General features: G+C 25.3%; 1 protein-coding gene across 4 annotated transcripts in view; it reads left to right on the plus strand.

Moving 5' to 3' along the window:
• Positions 1-20,078, plus strand: part of LOC135931500 (liprin-alpha-2-like) — a 100,108-nt gene that overhangs the window by 14,174 nt on the left and 65,856 nt on the right. Inside the window, exon 1 of one of the 4 annotated variants that reach the window (XM_065468663.1) lies at positions 6,706-6,840. The exons of the other annotated variants lie outside the window; for them this stretch is intronic. Within the exon in view, the coding sequence (XP_065324735.1) occupies positions 6,787-6,840 (54 nt within the window). The 5' untranslated portion in view covers positions 6,706-6,786. Of the gene's footprint in view, positions 1-6,705; positions 6,841-20,078 lie in introns of those variants that run through there. 4 annotated transcript variants of the gene reach the window in all.

Genomic DNA, 20,078 nt, shown 5'->3' on the forward strand with positions numbered 1-20,078 from the left:
TTTTATAGAGAAGGAAGATTTTTGATAAATTTTATCTAAAATTCAAAATAAAAATACATTAATGGCAAAATAAAAAAAATTATTGGAATCATGCCAGAACAAAAATTATACAAGCACTGAATATCCGGGGTTCATCAATATTTAATGACTGATTTTACATATTAATATATAGGGCTGTGCCGATATTAAATTTCTGATAGGCATCGATATTAAATATCGGGTCGGACCGATACCTGTAAAAACCGATCCGATCTTTTACTTTTCTTTTTTTTTCTAATTTTATGTTAGGTATATTTATTTTACATTATTATAATATTTTCTAAATAATTTTTTTTAAACAATGTAATGCAAATACACAACACCCTCTAAATTTTATTTCTTCTTTAAAATAGATTTATAGTATTTTACAAAAGAGGGTATATAGATGGTCCATATTGTAGGAGCTTATTGCCAGAAATTTTAGAGGCTCTCATATTTATTTAAAAAATCTAATATATTATAATTGTTATATTAAATATTACTATTTTATAATTCATACCAACATAAAATGGATATATTATTAAATATATATTTTTTTTAATTAGTCTTAATTATAGAAATAAAAAAATTATATTAAATACATAATTCGATTTTTTGTATAAAAAATATTGATTTCTTAATTACATTTGGTTCAATAGGGGATGTTGAAAAATCAGTATAAATATCGATCGGTTTTGAAGCAATATTGGATCGGATCCGATCGGTGAAAAATATGTGAATCGGCATACCCCTATTAATATATCATTGGACGAAAGAAAGCACTCATCAAACAGAAACTGAGTTATAAAGGAAATAAAAACTATTACGATTTAAAATTCAATTACATCTAAATCAATGATGTAAACACTAAAATTTAAATTAGCGCGCTACCCATAACGCTACTTGACAAAAATGTAACCTCTTCTATACCTCCATTTTTTTCAAAAACGTAGCACCAGGGATGCGAACCCGGTAAAAATTTTGCCCGGTTCGGTTTAAGGTTTCGGTTCGGGTTCGGTTCAGGAAAATATTTTTGAACCCGGGTTTTAAAATTTTTGAAATCTATATTAAATCATAATTAAAAAACTAAACATAAATTTGGTATAAAAAATAAATTTTTTATTTTATTTATAGGCAAAATATAGTTAAAAATTAGTGATGTTAAAATAACTAGTTACCTGTAACTAGTTACATTTTGGCTAAAAAATAACTGTAACTAGTTATATTTTTAAAATTGTAACTAGTAACTGTAACTAGTTAAAATTTTTGAAATGTAATTGCCAAAAGTAACTAGTTACTTTTAAAGATATATCCAAATAATTAATTTTATTTTTAATATGTTGTGACAAATTAATTTTAAATTAAATTTATTTTTTAAATAAAATTTATTAATTTAAAATTTTGTGAAAATGTCTGATTGTTCCCAACAATAACACAAATACTTATATGTATGGCAGATGTGCAGGAATTATAATATTGTCAACCTCTAAAGGATACTATATTAGCTAGTATTGAAAAAAGGTAACTAAAATCAAATAATTATTTATAAATTAATAATATCATGTTATAGGTTTAATAATCTTTATGATAATGACAACATCATTGCTGCAATTCTTCACCCTTTATTTAAAACTGACTGGCCTTGGATTAGGCAAGAAAGGAATAAAGCAAAAAAGGAGGAAATTTTAAATTTAATAAATACCTTAATACCTCAAAGTGAATCCCAGACGAATGAATCATGCTCAAAACCAACATCACTTGATGTAGTTGGATTTTTTGACCTAAAGCGCCAAAATATTCTGGATAATGAACTTATAGAAAACTTTATCAAATCTAATAACAACACTTTTTTTATATAACGATTTCCCAAAGTTAAAATTACTCTTTATTAAATATAATGTTGTTCTAACATCAAGTGCTCCCGTAGAGCGCTTATTCAGTCTAGGTAAGCTCATTTTTGGAGATAAACGAGCACGTCTCCTAGATAATAACTTAGAAATTAATTTGTTGTTAAAAGCAAATAAACATTTATTAGATTCTAATTTTTATGAAAAATAAATATTTTTTTTTCAATGCAAATATATATTTTTATATTCGATGTAAATATTCAATTTTGCGATATTTTTTTATATAAATAAATTATATATTATTTTAAATAACTGATTATACTTTGTTTATCCTAATTTTTTTTATATTAAATAAATGTAGTCAATAAATAAATAATGCGCATATGAAGGATGTATAAAGTAAGTAACTAGTTACTTTTGAAAATAACTGTAACTAATAACTAGTTACTTTTGTAAAAATGTAACTAGTAACTGTAACTAGTTATGTTTTTGCCAATTTAACTAGTAACTGTAACTAGTTATGTTTCAAAAGTAACTTTTAACATCACTATTAAAAATATAAAGCATAGTCATGTATATATTTAAAAAATTTTATTTAGACGTATTTCTTTAAATTAAAATATGTAATATAATAATTTTTACTGACTTGTTAACTTTTATTTTCCTCTAATTAATATTCTTTGAGAATAAGTTAAAAATTAAAAATAAATGTCGTAAATGTATTTAGTTGTTTAAATTTATTAACAATCCAATAGGAATCTTTGAGAATAAATTTAAAATTTAAAAATGGATAAGTTAAAAATTAAAAATAAATGGCGTAAATGTATTTAATTGTTTAAAATTTATTAACAATCCAATAGGAATCTTTGAGAATAAATTAAATGGAGTAAATGAATTAAGTTGTTTAAAATTTATTAATTTCACTTAAATGGAAATTTGAAAATATTATAAAATGTCAAGTAAATTATTAATATTTGTATTTATAATTATACAAATATCTTATATTAAAAACAATATACTGAACCCGATGGAACCCGGGTTCAAATAAAATTCCCGGGTTAGGTTCGCGGTTTTGAAAATTTTATAAATGGAGTTCAGGTTCGGTTTGGGTTCAAATTTTTTCCCCCCAAACCCGTGTTTTTATCTCCGGGTTCGGTTCGAACCCCTGCATAGCGCACTAATAGCTACCATTTTAAAATGTAGTTTTGCGATTTTTTATGCTACATTATATAATATCTAATTCATATCCATAAAATTAACATTTCAAACTCAAGCATGCAGGAAATATTGATATGAAAATGTATTGCTATTTATTTTTATTGCATTATATTTAATAATAAAATTATTTATATAATCATCCTAAAGTCTAGAGCGGCGATCATGATATTTAATTATCAAAAATGTTGATTTGATTATTCTTATATTTAAAAAATTGCGCAAGGATTAAATTATCTAGGGATTGAAACTGTATCCGATAAAACCCCCTTTTTTGATGTGTCCGGCACTTTAATTATTAGCCCGAACCCTTTCGGGTTCAATTAGTTTTTAAATATTTATTTTTAGTCTAATTTAATGTTTTAAAACTCTTAAATGATTTTAAATTTTTTTTACATTAATCACCTTTATTTCCTTCTTTATTATCTTATAATTCCTATTATTAGATTTTGAAGAATTTTCAAGCTAGAATGTAAAAATATTTTGTTAAAAGAAATTTTTAAATACCAGGGCCGGACCTATGATAATCATAGAAATATGGTTTAATTTATTTGATTATTAGATCATAAATACCAAAAGATTTATGATGATTATGAAGAGAGAATGTCAACTGACAATTTTCCTGATGATGCCTTTAGCTCTTTAGAAACTAAATTTCACAGCCCTAATATTAGGGACCCCATATTTTAGGGTAATTTTTAGAATGTGAACATTCGAGTATTTATGGCTTTTTACACGTTGCTCATACTCTTCACTTGCTAAGGAAGATGATAATTACTGTCATATCGAAGGCCAAGTTAGTTAATGAAAAACTAAGAACACTTATAGTTTTAAAGTTTATAAGGATGCTACATTTTGTTGAAACTAATCCTAGATTGTCATACGTGGCATCTACTTATGATATTCTAGAACGGCTTATTAAGCTAAAAGCATTTTTATCAGGATTAGCCAATTCAGATAAACTATTATTTGACAATTAAGTAATAGAGCTAAATAAATTATATATTAAAGAAAAGTTTTGCAGAGTGAGCATTTAACGTTGAGATAAAAATACGGGATTTAGTTAAATTTGATGGCTGAAAGAAGCTTAGCCTTAACTATTTGAGAATTTCTGAAACATTTAATTTATTGTAGATTCAATTTAAAATTTTTTCTTTTGGAATATATGATATGGTTAGAGTAAAATTCATCCTTTTAATAATAAAGATAAGCTGTTATTGATAATTTCACACGAAAGAGTCTTGATATGGTATCATATTTGTCTTTTTCAATTTTTACTCTTAATCTTTACTAGTGTTTTTTTTCCCAATAAACGTAAAAAAAGCCAAAGGGCTATATCCTGGTTCGTCTTATTTCTAAACAGTCGTCGGTTTAGTTAGCTCCATCGCAGCCTAAATAGGAAGAGGCTATTTAGATTTACCGCGTTTTTAATAATAATTAATATTTGTCTAGTTACAGTAATAAGTTTCAAAAATAAGACCAAGGCCAATTATAAATTTATACATCGAAATTAATATTAAAATTAAGTTAATTGAAAATTTAAATTAATGCTTTATATTATGAAATAAATTTTCATATTTAAGTTAATATTTATTTTTTATTTTTTTAACATTTCTTTTCACCTAATTCAGATTGTCTATCATAATCACTATCATATATAAAATCTTCATTCTCACTATTAATTATATTGTCATAATCACTCAAATAAAATGATATTACATCTTAAATAATTATATATTTAGTTTCAGAATCTGCGAAAATCATAAATGATAAAAATAATTTGAAGTCAGCTGGTGAAAAATAAAATAACTCCACCAGAGAAAATCTTTACGTTATCTTTATCATATATAACACGATTTTCTCAAAAAAGTAACCTATTATTATCATCGCTATTTCTCACAAAGAAGTAGCGCGCTATTCTCTATGCTAGATAAATGGTGCTCCAACTCTGAAAAAATTCACCACTTTTTTCAATACTAAAAAATTTAACAAATAAGGTATAAAATTTCTCGGAAATCTGTAATTAATGCATTTAGAACTTAATCCATTTTTTTAAAAATAAATAACTAAACCATGGACATGGAACGTTAACTCTTCCCCTAACCCGAAGTCATCTGCCTGGGCTCATCCACTTTACTTAGTTGCAGTGAAATTTAAGAAAATTATCATTCATAACTATCTAGAGAACAGGAAAACTATCCGGACGTCGGCCCAGCACAAGTCAGCGCATATTTTTACAAGGCCAAAAAGATCGATTTTTTTTATTATTTGAATAATATATTATAATTTTAAAATTATATTATTTCATTTAAATAAATAATGTAAATTAGAAAAATTAATTATTGCCTAAAGCTTTTATCATCAATTATTCATTACTTATGTTCTTTATTATACATCCAAATCCTTTGTATTTTAGAACTTTTTAATGTTTTAGTAATGAATAATTATAATATAAATCATTTCTATTCTATTAAGTCTAAAACATTTTTAGCAAGAAGACACATTAATTATAATATATTTGTTATTAATTGTTTGTTTTATTATAACATTTTATCTTTTTGGTAAAATATGTTCCTATTACCAAAAATCTTAATTAATTTAACAAACAAATTTGCTTTAAGACGCGTTTGGTCCTAAAATTTGCTTTAGAAACAAGGTTGTCAGGTCATTATTCACATAGAGTCTTTACCTTTTCATTTTATTCTTTATAGTGCTTCCAGATTAAAGCGTTTTTTGCACCTTATTTCAAAGAATATATATCAATATCAAATGATAAATATTGTGAAAATTTTTACCTTATTTTGCTTTATAAGATATTTAAAAATATGTAAAATAGTTTTTTATATGCTTTATTCTTTAATCTGATTTTTTGATATCTAACAAAATTATTAGACCAAATTTTATAAAATAATATCATTATTTCTAAATTTGTTTCCTAACGACATTAAAATCAATATTGGGAAAATGTCTTGCTTTAGATATAAAATATAATGCTTTATTAAATTGATTGAACCTTTAAATATCTCTAAAGATACTATAATTTGCTTGTATTTAAAATTATATAGGGCAATTTCCTGCTTTACCTCTAGAATGAAGAAAAAATGTCGTTGTTATTGGTTTAAATATAGGGTGCAGATTTTAAATATTTCCATATTTTTTAATTCGTTTGTAAATAAAATTATTTAACTTGTAAAAATTGATAAGAATATATAAATATGTTATTTAACAATTTTTTTGCAAGTCAAATAATTTTATTTTCAAATAAATTGAAAATTGAAATAATTTAAATTAAATATGCACAATACTGTATTTATATTTTAAAAACTCCTTCCAATAGAAAGAGGGAGAGTTCTGAAATTTCTTCATTTGAAGATGCTAGACATATTTATAATTTATTTCTAAATTTAATTATAAAATAAAAATTAAACAAAATTATATTATAATAACGTATTTTATCGATTTTGAAATTGCAATAGATTTAAAGTGCAGGAGAAATACTTTAGAGAATTCTGTACCTGTTGAGGAAAATATTACAGGAATCTTCCGCTAATAGTACTCTCAACCCTTGTTGGGGATTTTTGCTTTTAACATCCGGTCTTGCTTCCTGTTCATCCTAAGCAATATATAACAAAAATGGTCCACCCGCAAAAAAGCTTCCAAATGACGCCTCTCTCTCAAAAAGAAAAATAAAGGCCTTGGTGGACAGATGGTTCCCATACTAACCCTATTGTGTAACCCTAAGCCTACCCTTAATTCTAAGGTACCTGCCAGACTTATCCTATTCCTAGTTTCGTTGAGATTAAGAAAAGCTATTATTATAAATAAACTAACCCTAAACCACGAACCCTAAGTTAATTGTTGACCTTATTCCCCGTATCTATTTTCAGTTAAATTAAGCAAAACTATTATTAGAAATTAACCTTAAACCATATTTCGCTAACCATACCCCTAACTATGAATGTAAAATTCCCGGAAATTTTGACCCCGCCCCTGAATTTGGGGAATTATAAGGTATTTTGGGGACCTTAGTAAAAATATTCCAAAATGGCAAAAAACCAAAAAATTTGATAAAATTTTTTAAACCTTAAATAAGCCATTCCGATGATAATCAATACCAAAATGTTAGAAACTAATAGACTTTCTTCCCAGATTATTTTTCTAAAGATCTAAAAAAATGTATTTTTGCAGCTATCGGGGATAAATTTCTTCCTACCCAGATATTAATACAATGACCAGATTTAAATGAACTTATCAGACCTCTATAAACGACCAAAACATAACCGCATTTCCATACTATTTGGAATTCAAGGTGCCAATCACTTTAAACCTAAGGTTTTAAAAAGCCCGATTCGGGTCGACTTTTAAAAACCATCCGATTAAGGTTTAGCTAAAAGAATATTATGTAAGCCTGGAGTGCTCATAAATGGCAGAATGGTTATCTCGACTCTCGATTCATCCTTCATAATATTGTTTTTACTTCGGATCCTTTTTCAAAATCCGCCCTAATCGGGCTTTTTAGCAACCCTACTTAAACCTTTTCATAATTTTAGTATACACATCTCTCATATTCAAATTTATCTATCCTGTAACACTTCACTTCACTGATATATTAAATTATTAATATTATAAATTAACATTGGTTATCTCGATTATGTCAAATTTTGGTTGGTTCAATCTCGCATATGCGATATTTAACATTAACCTTTTAACGTATCCTTACCATATCTTTACTTATGTCAATCATTCACACCTCTATTAAAATTTTTTTTTACCTTAAATTATATTTGTTTCTCTATCACTAATCAAGATTTTGATTTTAAGATTATATATATCTGGTGAATTCCATATCAAATCAACAAAAAAAGTCGATTTTCAACCCGACCCCCTTCAATTTTTCTTAAATTTTGTATACTGGTAGTATATACTATAACTAAGAAAAAAATGAAATTTTTCCAACACTGTTTACCCGCTAAGATATGGCCGTTTAAAGCGCGGAAAATGGTACATTTTTGTCAAAATACACCTCATTTATTCTCAAATATATAGAGAAATAATTTGTTAGACAAATATTTAAAATTTTATTTTGTAGCTTAATAAAAGTTCTTTAAAATGACATAAAAATAAATATAATGGACATTTTATTAATAACGATAACCGGATGTGTAAAACCGGAAATGGCCATAGAAAAAAATGGTATTTTTTTTTCTTTTCTGTAGATAGATATCACACTGCTTTATATTTGTACAAAATCCTAGATTGTGATGAACATGGGTTTAGGAGTTATCACTCTTTATGGCTATAATTTAAGGAATAGTTATGAAATAATGATAATTTAAAAATTATGTCTAAATGATAGGCCCTTACTTTTTTTTTTATCTTTATAAAAAAATTTTGAGAGGTGGCTGGGATAAGGATCTGTTTAAAACTTTAGTTAAATTTTATCTCGAAATTAAAATTACTTGACAAAATAATTTTAAATATTTTATTTAGCATAAAATAATCTACCAAAATTGAAATTCAACAATAAATTTTCCCCCATATATTCAAAATTAAAAGAAAGGCTTAATATATTATTTGACGAGAATTCTATAGATTATAAAACATTCAAACAATGGATAGCAGTTGATTGAACTACCCTCGAAACACTGACAAAACCGCTTACGAATTTGTAGATTATTTAATTGAATAATTAAACAATTTAATTCCTCATTTGTTTATAGCTTCACGATGATCATTAATTCAAAACTTTTTAAAATTCAATTTAAATGTTGGCGAATTCTTAGTTATTGCAGACTTTTCAGAAAACTATGCATTTGTAGACCATGCACAAGGATTTAATCAGACCAATAATCAATCCACTATCAACTTTTTTATAATTTATTACCGTGAGAACAACATAATAAAACATGTAAATTTAGTGGTTATATCAGATTGTTTAAAGCACAGCGCATGTGCATTTTATTTATTTTAAAAATTGATCGTATTTTTGAAGGAAGGATTTAATAGAGTGGCTAAAGTTTATTATTTTTCTGATGGACCAGTAACCAATATAAAAATAAAAGATTTCATTATTCTCTACAAACATGAAAATGATTTTGGAATAAAGGCTGAGAGACATTTTTTGAAACCGCACAAGGTAAAAGTCCATGCGACATTTTGGGGGCCGTTACTAAACGGTTAGCAGCTCGAGCAAGCTTGCAACGTTCATATGAACATCACATATTGACAACAATAGATTTATTTAATTCTGCAAGAAATAATATCAAAGGGGTAAATTATATATTTGTGAGCAATAAGGAATATATGAACATAGAAAGTCATCTTGAAAGCAGATTTTTGAGAGCAAAGAGAATTTCTGGAACACAAAGTTCCAAGCTTTTATTTCCCTAGACGAAAACAAAAGTCATAATTTATTAAAATTCCTTGGATGATTATAATATATGATATATTTTAATTATAAATTTTTGATTGTATTATATGTAATGCAATTTGAGGCAAATAAAGTTATAAATATGTTTAGAATATTTTGTCAAGTAATTTCGGGACGAAATTTAACTAAAGTGTTAAACAAAGTTCATTATTCCAGCCACTTCTCAAAAATTTTGATAAAAGATAAAAAAAGTGATAACACCCAAACCCATGTTCATCCCAGTCTAGGATTTTGTACAAATATAAAGCAGTGTGATATCTATTCACAGAAAAGAAAAAAAAATACCATTTTTTTCTATAGCCATTTCCGGTTTTACACATCCGGTTATCGATATTAATCAAATGTCTATCATATTTATTTTTATGTCATTTTAAAGAACTTTTATTAAGCTATAAATAAAATTTAAATTATTTTTCTAACTTAATTATTCCTCGAGATATTTGAAAATAAATGACATTTTTCCGCGCTTTAAACAGTCATATCTTAGCGGGTAAACAGTGTTGGAAGGTAAAATTTCATTTTTTTCTTAGTTATAGTATATACTACCAGTGTACAAAATTTAAGAAAAATTGAAGGGGGTCGGGTTGAAACCTTGGTTGATTTGATATGGAATTCACCATATATATATATCTAATTGGGAGGGGATGTGGATATTATTATAAAAGAACATAACATATATTACTTATTGATAACATATAAAATATAAAAAATTTGCCACAAAAATCAATAATAACCATTTCTAACCAAATTTATCATTTGTTTTTTATTTGCACTCTGCTTGAAAAGATTAGATAGAAATATAGCTCGAAAAATATAAGGGAAACAATTGATTAATTATATTCCTAAATTCGGGAAAGTAGAATATCAGAAAATACGAAATTTAGGCTGCATTCAAAGTGGAGACGGGTCCGTTTTTTACATCCGTTCCGTCAAGGTCAAATTCATTAAAAATGATATATATGTTCAAAGTGCGTCCGTTCCGATACCTTCCGTCTTAAAAACGGATCCGGCAAATTTTATAGAGCGTTATAACGTTACTTATAATTTTTTAAAAATGAAAATCAATATATATATATATATATCATTTTTAATGAGATTGACTTTTGACGGAACGGATGTAAAAAACGGATCCGTCTCCATTTTGAATTCAGCCTTAATAAAACAAGTTAAATAAAAAAGTTGTTAAAATTTATTACTTATATGGTAGAAAAGGTCTTCTAGTTAGTGCTGTTTTTTCTAGTCATTTAGTAAAACAAGCAATAATTAAATAATAATTCACTTTTTTTAAAAGTACAATTAATAAAACTAAATTATATATATTTAATAACGAAATAAACAGTGGCGTAGCCAGGATTGGGGGGGGGGGGTTTAAAAGTTTTTTTGGTCACCCCCAAACCGCATTTAAAATTTTGCCAATATTTTGCACTAAATGAAAAAAATATTAGTAACAAAATTTTGGCCAAACTTATGATTAATACGTGACTGAAAGCATTATTCTAAAAATTTTATCAATATTTAGTCAATTGTAAATTAATTTAATCCGTTCAGCAGTGTTGAAAGAAGAAAAAAATAATATATCTTATTCTATGTTAAAAATAATTATTTATTAAATTTTTGCATATAACAAAATTTTGCAGAGAATTTCATTATAGATTTTATTTATTATTAAAATACTTTAGTATAAATATCACCCCTTTATTTAACTATGTATTTATTTTAATGATAATATACAATAAAATAAATTTCAAAATGTATAAATTTTATACAGATTTATAATAAAAATTTATTCTAAATAACTATATTTAAAAAAATAAAATTACAATAAAATATGAGTATTCTATGGTATTTAAAAAAAATCTAATTTAACAATTATAATTAATACAATTGAGTATATTAATAAAACATAAATAATTTTTATTAGAGATCTGCAAAAGTAGGAAAATCGGGTTTGGGCTGGGTCGGGCCTAATATTTTTTAAAAAATTTGTGCTGAGTTGGGTCGGGTCTTGGAAATTTTTTAAATATATCAATTTTATTATAAATTTTTTATGTAAAATAAAAATATTTTATTTTATTTATAAAAACTAGACGCCATATAACATATCTTTTATTTTAAGGAATTATAAAAATGAATTTCTATATTTAAATAAATTCGGGCCAGGTTGACAAAACTTTTTTAAAAAAATTTCGGGTTCGGGCTGGCAAAACATTTTTTGAAAAATTAGGCCTGATTCAGATCACTAATTCTTATTGCAAATGCAATATTTTTATTATAAATATTATAATATATAAATATTATGACTAAGAATTCATTATAATTACGTTTTGAATATAAAAATTTTATGTTATTAATATAGCAATTTTATGATTTGAATATATAAAGAGAGGTCTTTCTCTGAGATTTGACTAATTCATCTAGAATCAAATTTTTATCTAGAATAAGCTCCATATAAATATTTAATATTGCGAATCCATTTAAACGACTTTCACTGGTGATATTTCTTAAATAGGTTTTTAACCTTTTCAAGTTGTAAAAGACCTCATTAGTGCAGGTGCTGATGAATAAGGTTTCTAAAATAAAGAGCAATGTTTTGATATTAGGCAGGGAATCTAAAGTGCAATTACACATGGAAAAGGCCTGCAAAACATTTTTTGATCTCAAAGAGTACAAATTTTTATACCAAAATTCGACATCACAAAGTAATTTATCATACGATCCGATAATTCATTAGAATAAAACTCTGAGATTTTCTTAATATCCTCTCGCAAATTCAGACTCAACTGGCAAAAGAAAATAAAAGCTGTTTAGAATAAAATTGTGACTAATAAATCTTTCCTTTAATTGAAATAAAAATGTATCAATAAGGGGAGTAAAAATATTTATTTTATAAACCTTAATCGTAGATGCATCAATTTTTAAGCGATTGGACTATCTAGAAACTACTCTAGGCTTAAAATTTTTAATCCCAAACATATTCGTTATCACCTTCACTTTCTCATTATATTTACCAAATTAAATGATTTTTCTTTTATTTAAAAATTATAAAAAATTAATTAAAATTTTAAAACTATCTAATTAGTTTAACAATATAAATTTTATTATTCAATTTATAAATATCTAATTTAACTATGCCAGAAAAAATTTACAATATATTTTTATTGTTATTTAATATTTTACATATAATTTTTAATATATATTTTTAAACCATGTTATCATTAAAAATTCTTATTTGTTTTTTTTAAATATATTTCATTTTCATATCGTATATAATTTTAATTATAAACTGAACCCGTTTTTTAATTAAAATTATTCGCAATAAGATAAAAATATTTAAAAAAAAATTTTATAAAAAATTTTAATAAAAATATTTTATTGTTATGGGAGTGGGTTTCAACCCCCCCCCCCCCCTTTATCTACGCCACTGGAAATAAAGTCATGATAGAATCATGACTTTCAAAAAAAGATAACTGAGTAATGCGTATACAAACCTGATTTGAATTTTCTGAGTCTAAACTAAAATAGAACTAACTGAAATAAATTACATTAGTCACATATATGCCTTTCATTCACATAAGTACAGCAATGTATCGCTTATTTATTTTTTTTATCAAAGTATCGACACAAATTCTTAAAATCATTAGTACCGAGAATTTTTTTTAGAAAAGAAATGACTAGTTTTGAGCGCACATATATTTTTCTGAGGATTCATTTTTTAATTTGAGCTTTTCAGTTTTGGGCAATTTCTTTTAAGCAAGAAATAATTCTGAGCAAATTTTATTCTGAGCGTTTAGGGACTTATTTTCTGAGCATTTCGGTTTTAATTCTGAGCGATTAAATAGGAAATAGGAGTCATTATCTATACTAATTTCATCTCGGAAACATTTCTTTGACACCTCATTAATTTAATTTACGAAAATTCTTCAGACATTTGAGGATTTTTTTTATATCTACATCAAAGGAATATATTATAAACCAGAGTTGTTAAAAGATATTTCCAAATGGATCTTGATATAGATGCACTGTCTAAAAAATATATCTAGATATAGATATAATTTTTATTATACTTATAGATGGGCATAATGTTTAATATAGGATTCATTTTGAAGTGAGCTAAAAAAAAATTGAGCTGATATCACATTTATATAAAAATATATAATTAATAGATTGTGAGATTTTAATAATTCATATACAAAATATATAATTTAATTTTTATAAATAATTGTTAGATTTTAATAATAAAACATTCTCAAATTATATATTATTAGGCACCCCCGTTTATCTGCAACCCCATTTATCTGTAAAGACATTTTTAGCCACACTAAACTTTTTCTGCTTAACACGTAACAGCAGAGTGGTTTTTAATATTTGATGAATAACAACTTTATATTGGTATAAATCATTACGACACTCATTTAAAAATATTCAAAGATTGATGAGCGTCAAAATTCATTCAATATATCATGTAAGAGGTGCCCTAATATTAAATTATTTGATTACTTTTCAGAGATTTTTTAAAAATATTGATCTAAAAATGATGATATACATTTTTTAAATTAATATAAATAAAATTATTATAATATAAAATTTACCTTTGTCATCATCTATTGCATAAAATAAAATTTGTCTGCTTTGTTTTTGTAATGAAAACTGACATATTATATGAATTTAAATATTATTAATATTAAATAAAAGTAAATTATATCAAAATGTATTTTAAAATTGATTCCCGTACCGGTATCTAGATATATTTTTTTTATTTTTTATAAATGTTAATATAGATACAGATACCACATTTTTCTAGATACTTTAACAATTGTTATAAATAGTTAACACTAAAAATTTAGGATTTAGAAGTAATTAAAACAAGTGTGTTTTAATGAAAACGCTATTTCCTCTCAATTAAATATTTCCCGTTATTATTTCGAAAAACGTTGCAATTTAAATTCTGTATTTTTAAATCGTAGTCCTTTACTTTACGAAAAACATTTCCTGCTTTTGAAATTAAATTCCTAAAGAAATAATTTTTTAAAAAAATAAAGGGTCAGTGGCGTATCCAGGATTTTCTTATAGGGGGGGGGGATTTTTTTGGAGGCTACCTGGCTCGGCCGGGTTATGTTTTAGCTATTCTATTAAATTATTCATAATTTAAGAATAATTATATTTCTATTTTTAACTATTATTTACTAATTCGTGCTTATGGATATTACAAGCCTATTTTTTATTATTTTAAGTTAGTTATATTATATTTAATAAAGTTTTTTTAAATGTAAAGTTGAAATAAAGTTTAATGTCATTTTTTTTATAAAATTTGCTTTAAAAACTAGCCTCAGCTTAAATTCTCATAGAATATAAGTAGAATATAAATTTTTTATTGAAAATACTAATAGTAATGTGTATAAAATATTGACTAGAAAATAATTTAAAAAACAAGTTTTTTTAAATTTCTTATCAAATATAATATTATACAAATTTTTTTATTAAATACTATAATTATAATGTGATTTTTAATTTTCGTGGGAATGTTGCCAATTCATCAAGAATTTCGTTTGTTGTTGGAACCAAATCTCTGTGGATATTTAACAGAGCCAACCCATTTAGACAAGATTCGGAAGTAGTACTTAGTAAATATGTTATCAACCTTCTCAAGTTGGAAAAAGTCCTTTCATTCGTACATGTTGTAATAGGCCGTGCAAGAATATAAAACAACTTCAAAATATTAGGAAATTGAGCCAAGGTTTCTTTACACCGATTGAGCGCATCAATAGCATGCTCAGGTAAAATAGCTAAACGTAATAAATATTAAACCACAATTCGAATTCACTGATTAAATTTATTTCAGTATCTATATCATAGGAATACAATTTTGCATTTAATTTTACCAATAGTGGCATTAGAAAGCGAAGAAGAATCTTTGGGTAATAAAACTTGAAGATTGCTAAAGACTTGTTTTTTTTATCTAAAAACGGTACTTTTATTTGCGATAAAAAAGTATCTAAGAATGGGATGAAAATGGATATTTTATAATATTCTTCAGTTGTGCCAATATTTATTTTACATCTCAATAATTGCCTAGGTGCTAGATGAGGTTTAATTAGTGTTATATCATAAAATTTAGCCTTCGATTCAACGTCGAGATAAATATTATGAAAATATTCATCTACATTCATTCTTATTGTATCTTACCTGTTCATATATATTTTCCGCCAAATCAATAACCTGAACCAAATCTAAATTTGGTTTTTGTAAATTTCTACAAAGTAGTGAGCTATAGGAAAATAATTTATTGATGCAAATAGCAGCAATGATAAACTCTGATTGATCAATTGAATTCCATAATGATATCGCTTTTGACGACAGACACATTACTTTTTTTTCATGCTTAGCCTTATTTAATTGTATTTCTATTTCTTCTGTTCTACAAAATGGAAGTAAAATTACTTTTTTTCATGCTTAGTCTTATTTAACTTTTGTATTTTTATTTTTTCTGTTCTACAAAATGGAAGTAAAAATGAAAAATATTTAAAAAATTATAGATATTTATTATTAATTAAAATATTATGAAAAATACTTATTAATTTTAACTCACTAATAATTTTAAATTTAATAAAATAATTTATAAAATATTAAAATAAATTACCGTTTGATTTCAATCTCTTTGACTAAAAATTTTTCCATTTTATTAATATTTTTGAATAATGTTAATGTAAGGAAAGAAAATTTTAATAAAATTTATTTATAAAAAATAAGCTTTATGTTGGAAAATGGATATTCAAATATTTGTAAAATTTTGATGGGGGGGGGGAGATTTTTATTAGCTTAAAATGATATTTATGAAAACAGTCAAATTTGCGATGGGGGGAATTCCACCCCCCCCCCCACCATTGGTTACGCGCCTGTAAAGGGTTATAAAAAATTTTATCTACTTATTTTTAAGCGAATCACAAACTTTTGTTTTTAGAACTTGCGAAATTTTGTTAATTGAGTCTTAGTGAATATTTCTAGTAGAAAATAAAAATAAAATTTTTTGCTAAAAATTTTAAAATAAATCATGTTGATTCAATTAAAAACTTATAATATATTTTTCACTCCTCTTCCTAGTTCTCGCAATTATATTTATAATTATAGTATTTAAACTAAATATTGTTAAAATCACACCAGTTTCATTTAAAAATATTTTTATACATATTGTAAATTTAATTAATAACAAATATTTGTAAGCATACACAAAAGATCGATGGCTTTTGTATTTTCTTTGTAACAAATTTTAACTGAAAAACATCAATTCGTCTTTCAACCTTGACAATAATTAGTAGCTGGTAAGACATTAGAATTTATTTATTTAAATTTTAAAAAATCATATAAAAATCATTACTCAAAAAAATAACGATGTAACTCGCGTTACTCTGCAAAAATAACACCTCTACACTCATCTTCTTTGATTAAAAAAAATAAATAAATTGTTTTCCTTTTTCAATAATCGATATACATTTATTACTCAAATTCCGAAATTCAAACAAATAAATGGATTGTATTGATTTTTATATATTAAGCTATATATGCTGATAATTTAACGATTTTCATGGTGATTCTTTTTAATTTATATCATTTATCTCTCGGTAACGTTTTTTCTATACGGAACACCCGCTCATATGTGCTGAAAATGGTAGGAGGTGTTTTATATCCTATATATAGGCTTAACATTTGCTATTATTAATATCAAGTGGTTTGGCATTAATGGGAGGAAAAGATAAAATTCATAAATTCCAAATTAGGTATTTCCTTTTAGCCCATAGGATTTAATCAACTCTGCATCCTCCATAGATAAATTGGTAACTTGAGCAGGTTAGTCATAGGAACGGTTGTGACGCTTCTATTAATTATCAAATTTATAGCGTTAAGACGTTGATCGACTTAGCTATATGCAGTTTAAATCGTCTTTTCTTTTGTAATCTACAAGAAAATTATATTTCACCCATAAATGAGGCTGTATAATGTAGAACTCTATATAAAAACCAATTGTAACTCTCAATCGTTAATTTCAAAGACCAAGATTACTACTAGGAAATGACGTATGAATCGACTTAGCCTTTCATTTAGAGGCTAAAACATATATACCTAATGAATAACCCAAATCTTACTTCTGATAGTTTCTTCAACCGTAAAGGCCTGTCAAAAAAATGGGCATAGCGATAAATTGGATATTTTTTGTTAAAACTTTTTTACAAAACGAGCATTTAGAAGGGAGTCTGAACATAGTTTATTCCAGTATTTCCTTTCAAACGAATGTTTAACCTTGATATATATGGCTAGATGTACCCCTTATATCATCTCGTATATGATAAACAATTGAGAATTGCCATTGGTTTACTGGTAAATATTCTTGCTCTAAGTCACAAATTATATAATTTTGTAGCTCTTAGCTCCTTAATAAAATTAAATAAATTTAAAATCTCCAATGACGTGGTATTTTGGTTTTCTAAAAAAACAATTGAAAAATTAGTCCTTTGGGACTATGAAACTTATGGGACAATTTTTTAAAACCCACTTCCTCTATTAGGTAGGATTAGGGTTGAAGATCAGAGATAGAGTTAATATATATAAAAATGAGTGTTTTATTTAAAAAACAAAAAAATTGAAGTAATTAAAACCATTTTGAATACAACACGGCACTCAATTGATTTTGAATAAATAACGCACTATATTATTATAAACCCGATTTTTATCAAAAATAACATTATTTATGACTATATCAGATACTTGCATAGGTACACGACCCGGCCCTTATTTTTAATTTTTATAGATTATAATGGCGATTTAAAATATTTGGCAACAGCCCTGCCCGGGTATTTAAATTTTTTTTAGGCCCGGACCACTTATAAAATATAGCCTGGGCCATGTACCCACGCTAGGTCCGGGCCTGCAGGTCTATGATTTATATCTAGTAGAGATCTGCAAAACCCAGTCCGTATGCGCCGGCAAATTTTTAATGCATTATAAGGAACCGATTCGTGTATCAAAAATAAACAAGCCGGGCTGGACAATTCATACATAAAAAAATTGGGCCAAGCCTCACAAATTCTGATTTTTCGTACAATTTTATTGAGCTTTAAAATTTTGAATTTTTTTCTGAAATTCAAAGCATTTACAAAAAATTAAATAAGTTATTTTTGATATGATACAATTAAATACACAATACAGATATATAAACACAATTAATTTACAGGGGCGTCAATCTCAGGGGGATCAACTAAGCCCCCCATACTCCCAAATTTGCATAAATATTAAACATATCTAAAAATAATATTTTTTTAATACAAAATCTATTTACAGTAGACAATGTTTTATAGAATTAACTAATAAGAAGAAATTTATAGGCCTTACCAAATCAAGAATTCTTTAAGAAGAGAATATAAATGACCAATCTAAATCATAAAACTATATGGTGGTTAGAGCTTTTTCTTAGATTACATGATGTAAGCTAGATAAGTAATCGTGAAAATTATTGTGAGATATTAAATTTATAAAAGATTCTCTTCCATTTTTAATGATATATAAACGACGAACAGTTGATTATTATTGCTTATCTAAAATATGCAATCATGCTTTCAGCAGCTATAGTAAAAATTATTTTAAATTACATAGCCACACAAATAATAGATGCTGGTTAATTTATAGTCATAGCCATGACACTCATGATGGTAACCCATATCAGAATTTATTATGTTAGATAAATTGATTGATGAAACAAAAACACTAAATCTTTAGAAGAAATTATGCAAATATATTGAAACCTTGTGTTATTTACACGGCAAGGATGCCATATTAGAAATGAAACATTTTGTAACGATAAAATAAGACCAGAGTGATATCATGATAGCAATTAAAATTTTATATATTATTGTCGCACCATCTCTAGTTGGTATATTATATCTTAAAATAATAGTAGTTTGTAATAATATCTAAAATATATTCGTATTAAAAATTTAACTCAAAACTGTTTTTCAAAAAGAAAATAATAGCTTTTCTAAAAACACGTAAAAAAAGTGAATAAAAGATATCTAATTTATTACATCCATTGTGGGATGAATAATAAAATGTATATTGTAAAAATATTTTAAATAAATAGATGGCGTTAAATAGTTGAATGCAAATTGTTACTTATATTTATTATTAAAAGCATTTATTAGTAAAGTTTTAAAAATATTAACTGTAATATATTATAAAACTGTCAAATACGTCTGCAAAAGTGGCATTTTACCTAATATTTTATAAATAATTATATATAATAGAGGATTATAAACTATATGTCTACTTACTTTTTAATAGATTTGGACCTTGAAAATAATTTTAGAAAGAGACATGATAATTAAATTTAAAAATCAATAATATAGTTGATTAGTGTGATGTTAATCTTGGCTAATTACAATATTAAATTTGTTAATTTTCAATTAATAAATTATTATATTTATTTTAGTTATATAATAATTTAAATAATAGAAGTCAATTAAGCTTCTTCTACTGTTAATGAATGCCAAATTAATATTTAGTGAGTGATATTGATATTCTAT

Source organism: Gordionus sp. m RMFG-2023, chromosome 1 (genome assembly GCF_954871325.1).
Source record: "Gordionus sp. m RMFG-2023 chromosome 1, tfGorSpeb1-WG-v2, whole genome shotgun sequence".
Classification (NCBI taxonomy): Eukaryota; Metazoa; Nematomorpha; class Gordioida; order Chordodea; family Parachordodidae; genus Gordionus; species Gordionus sp. m RMFG-2023.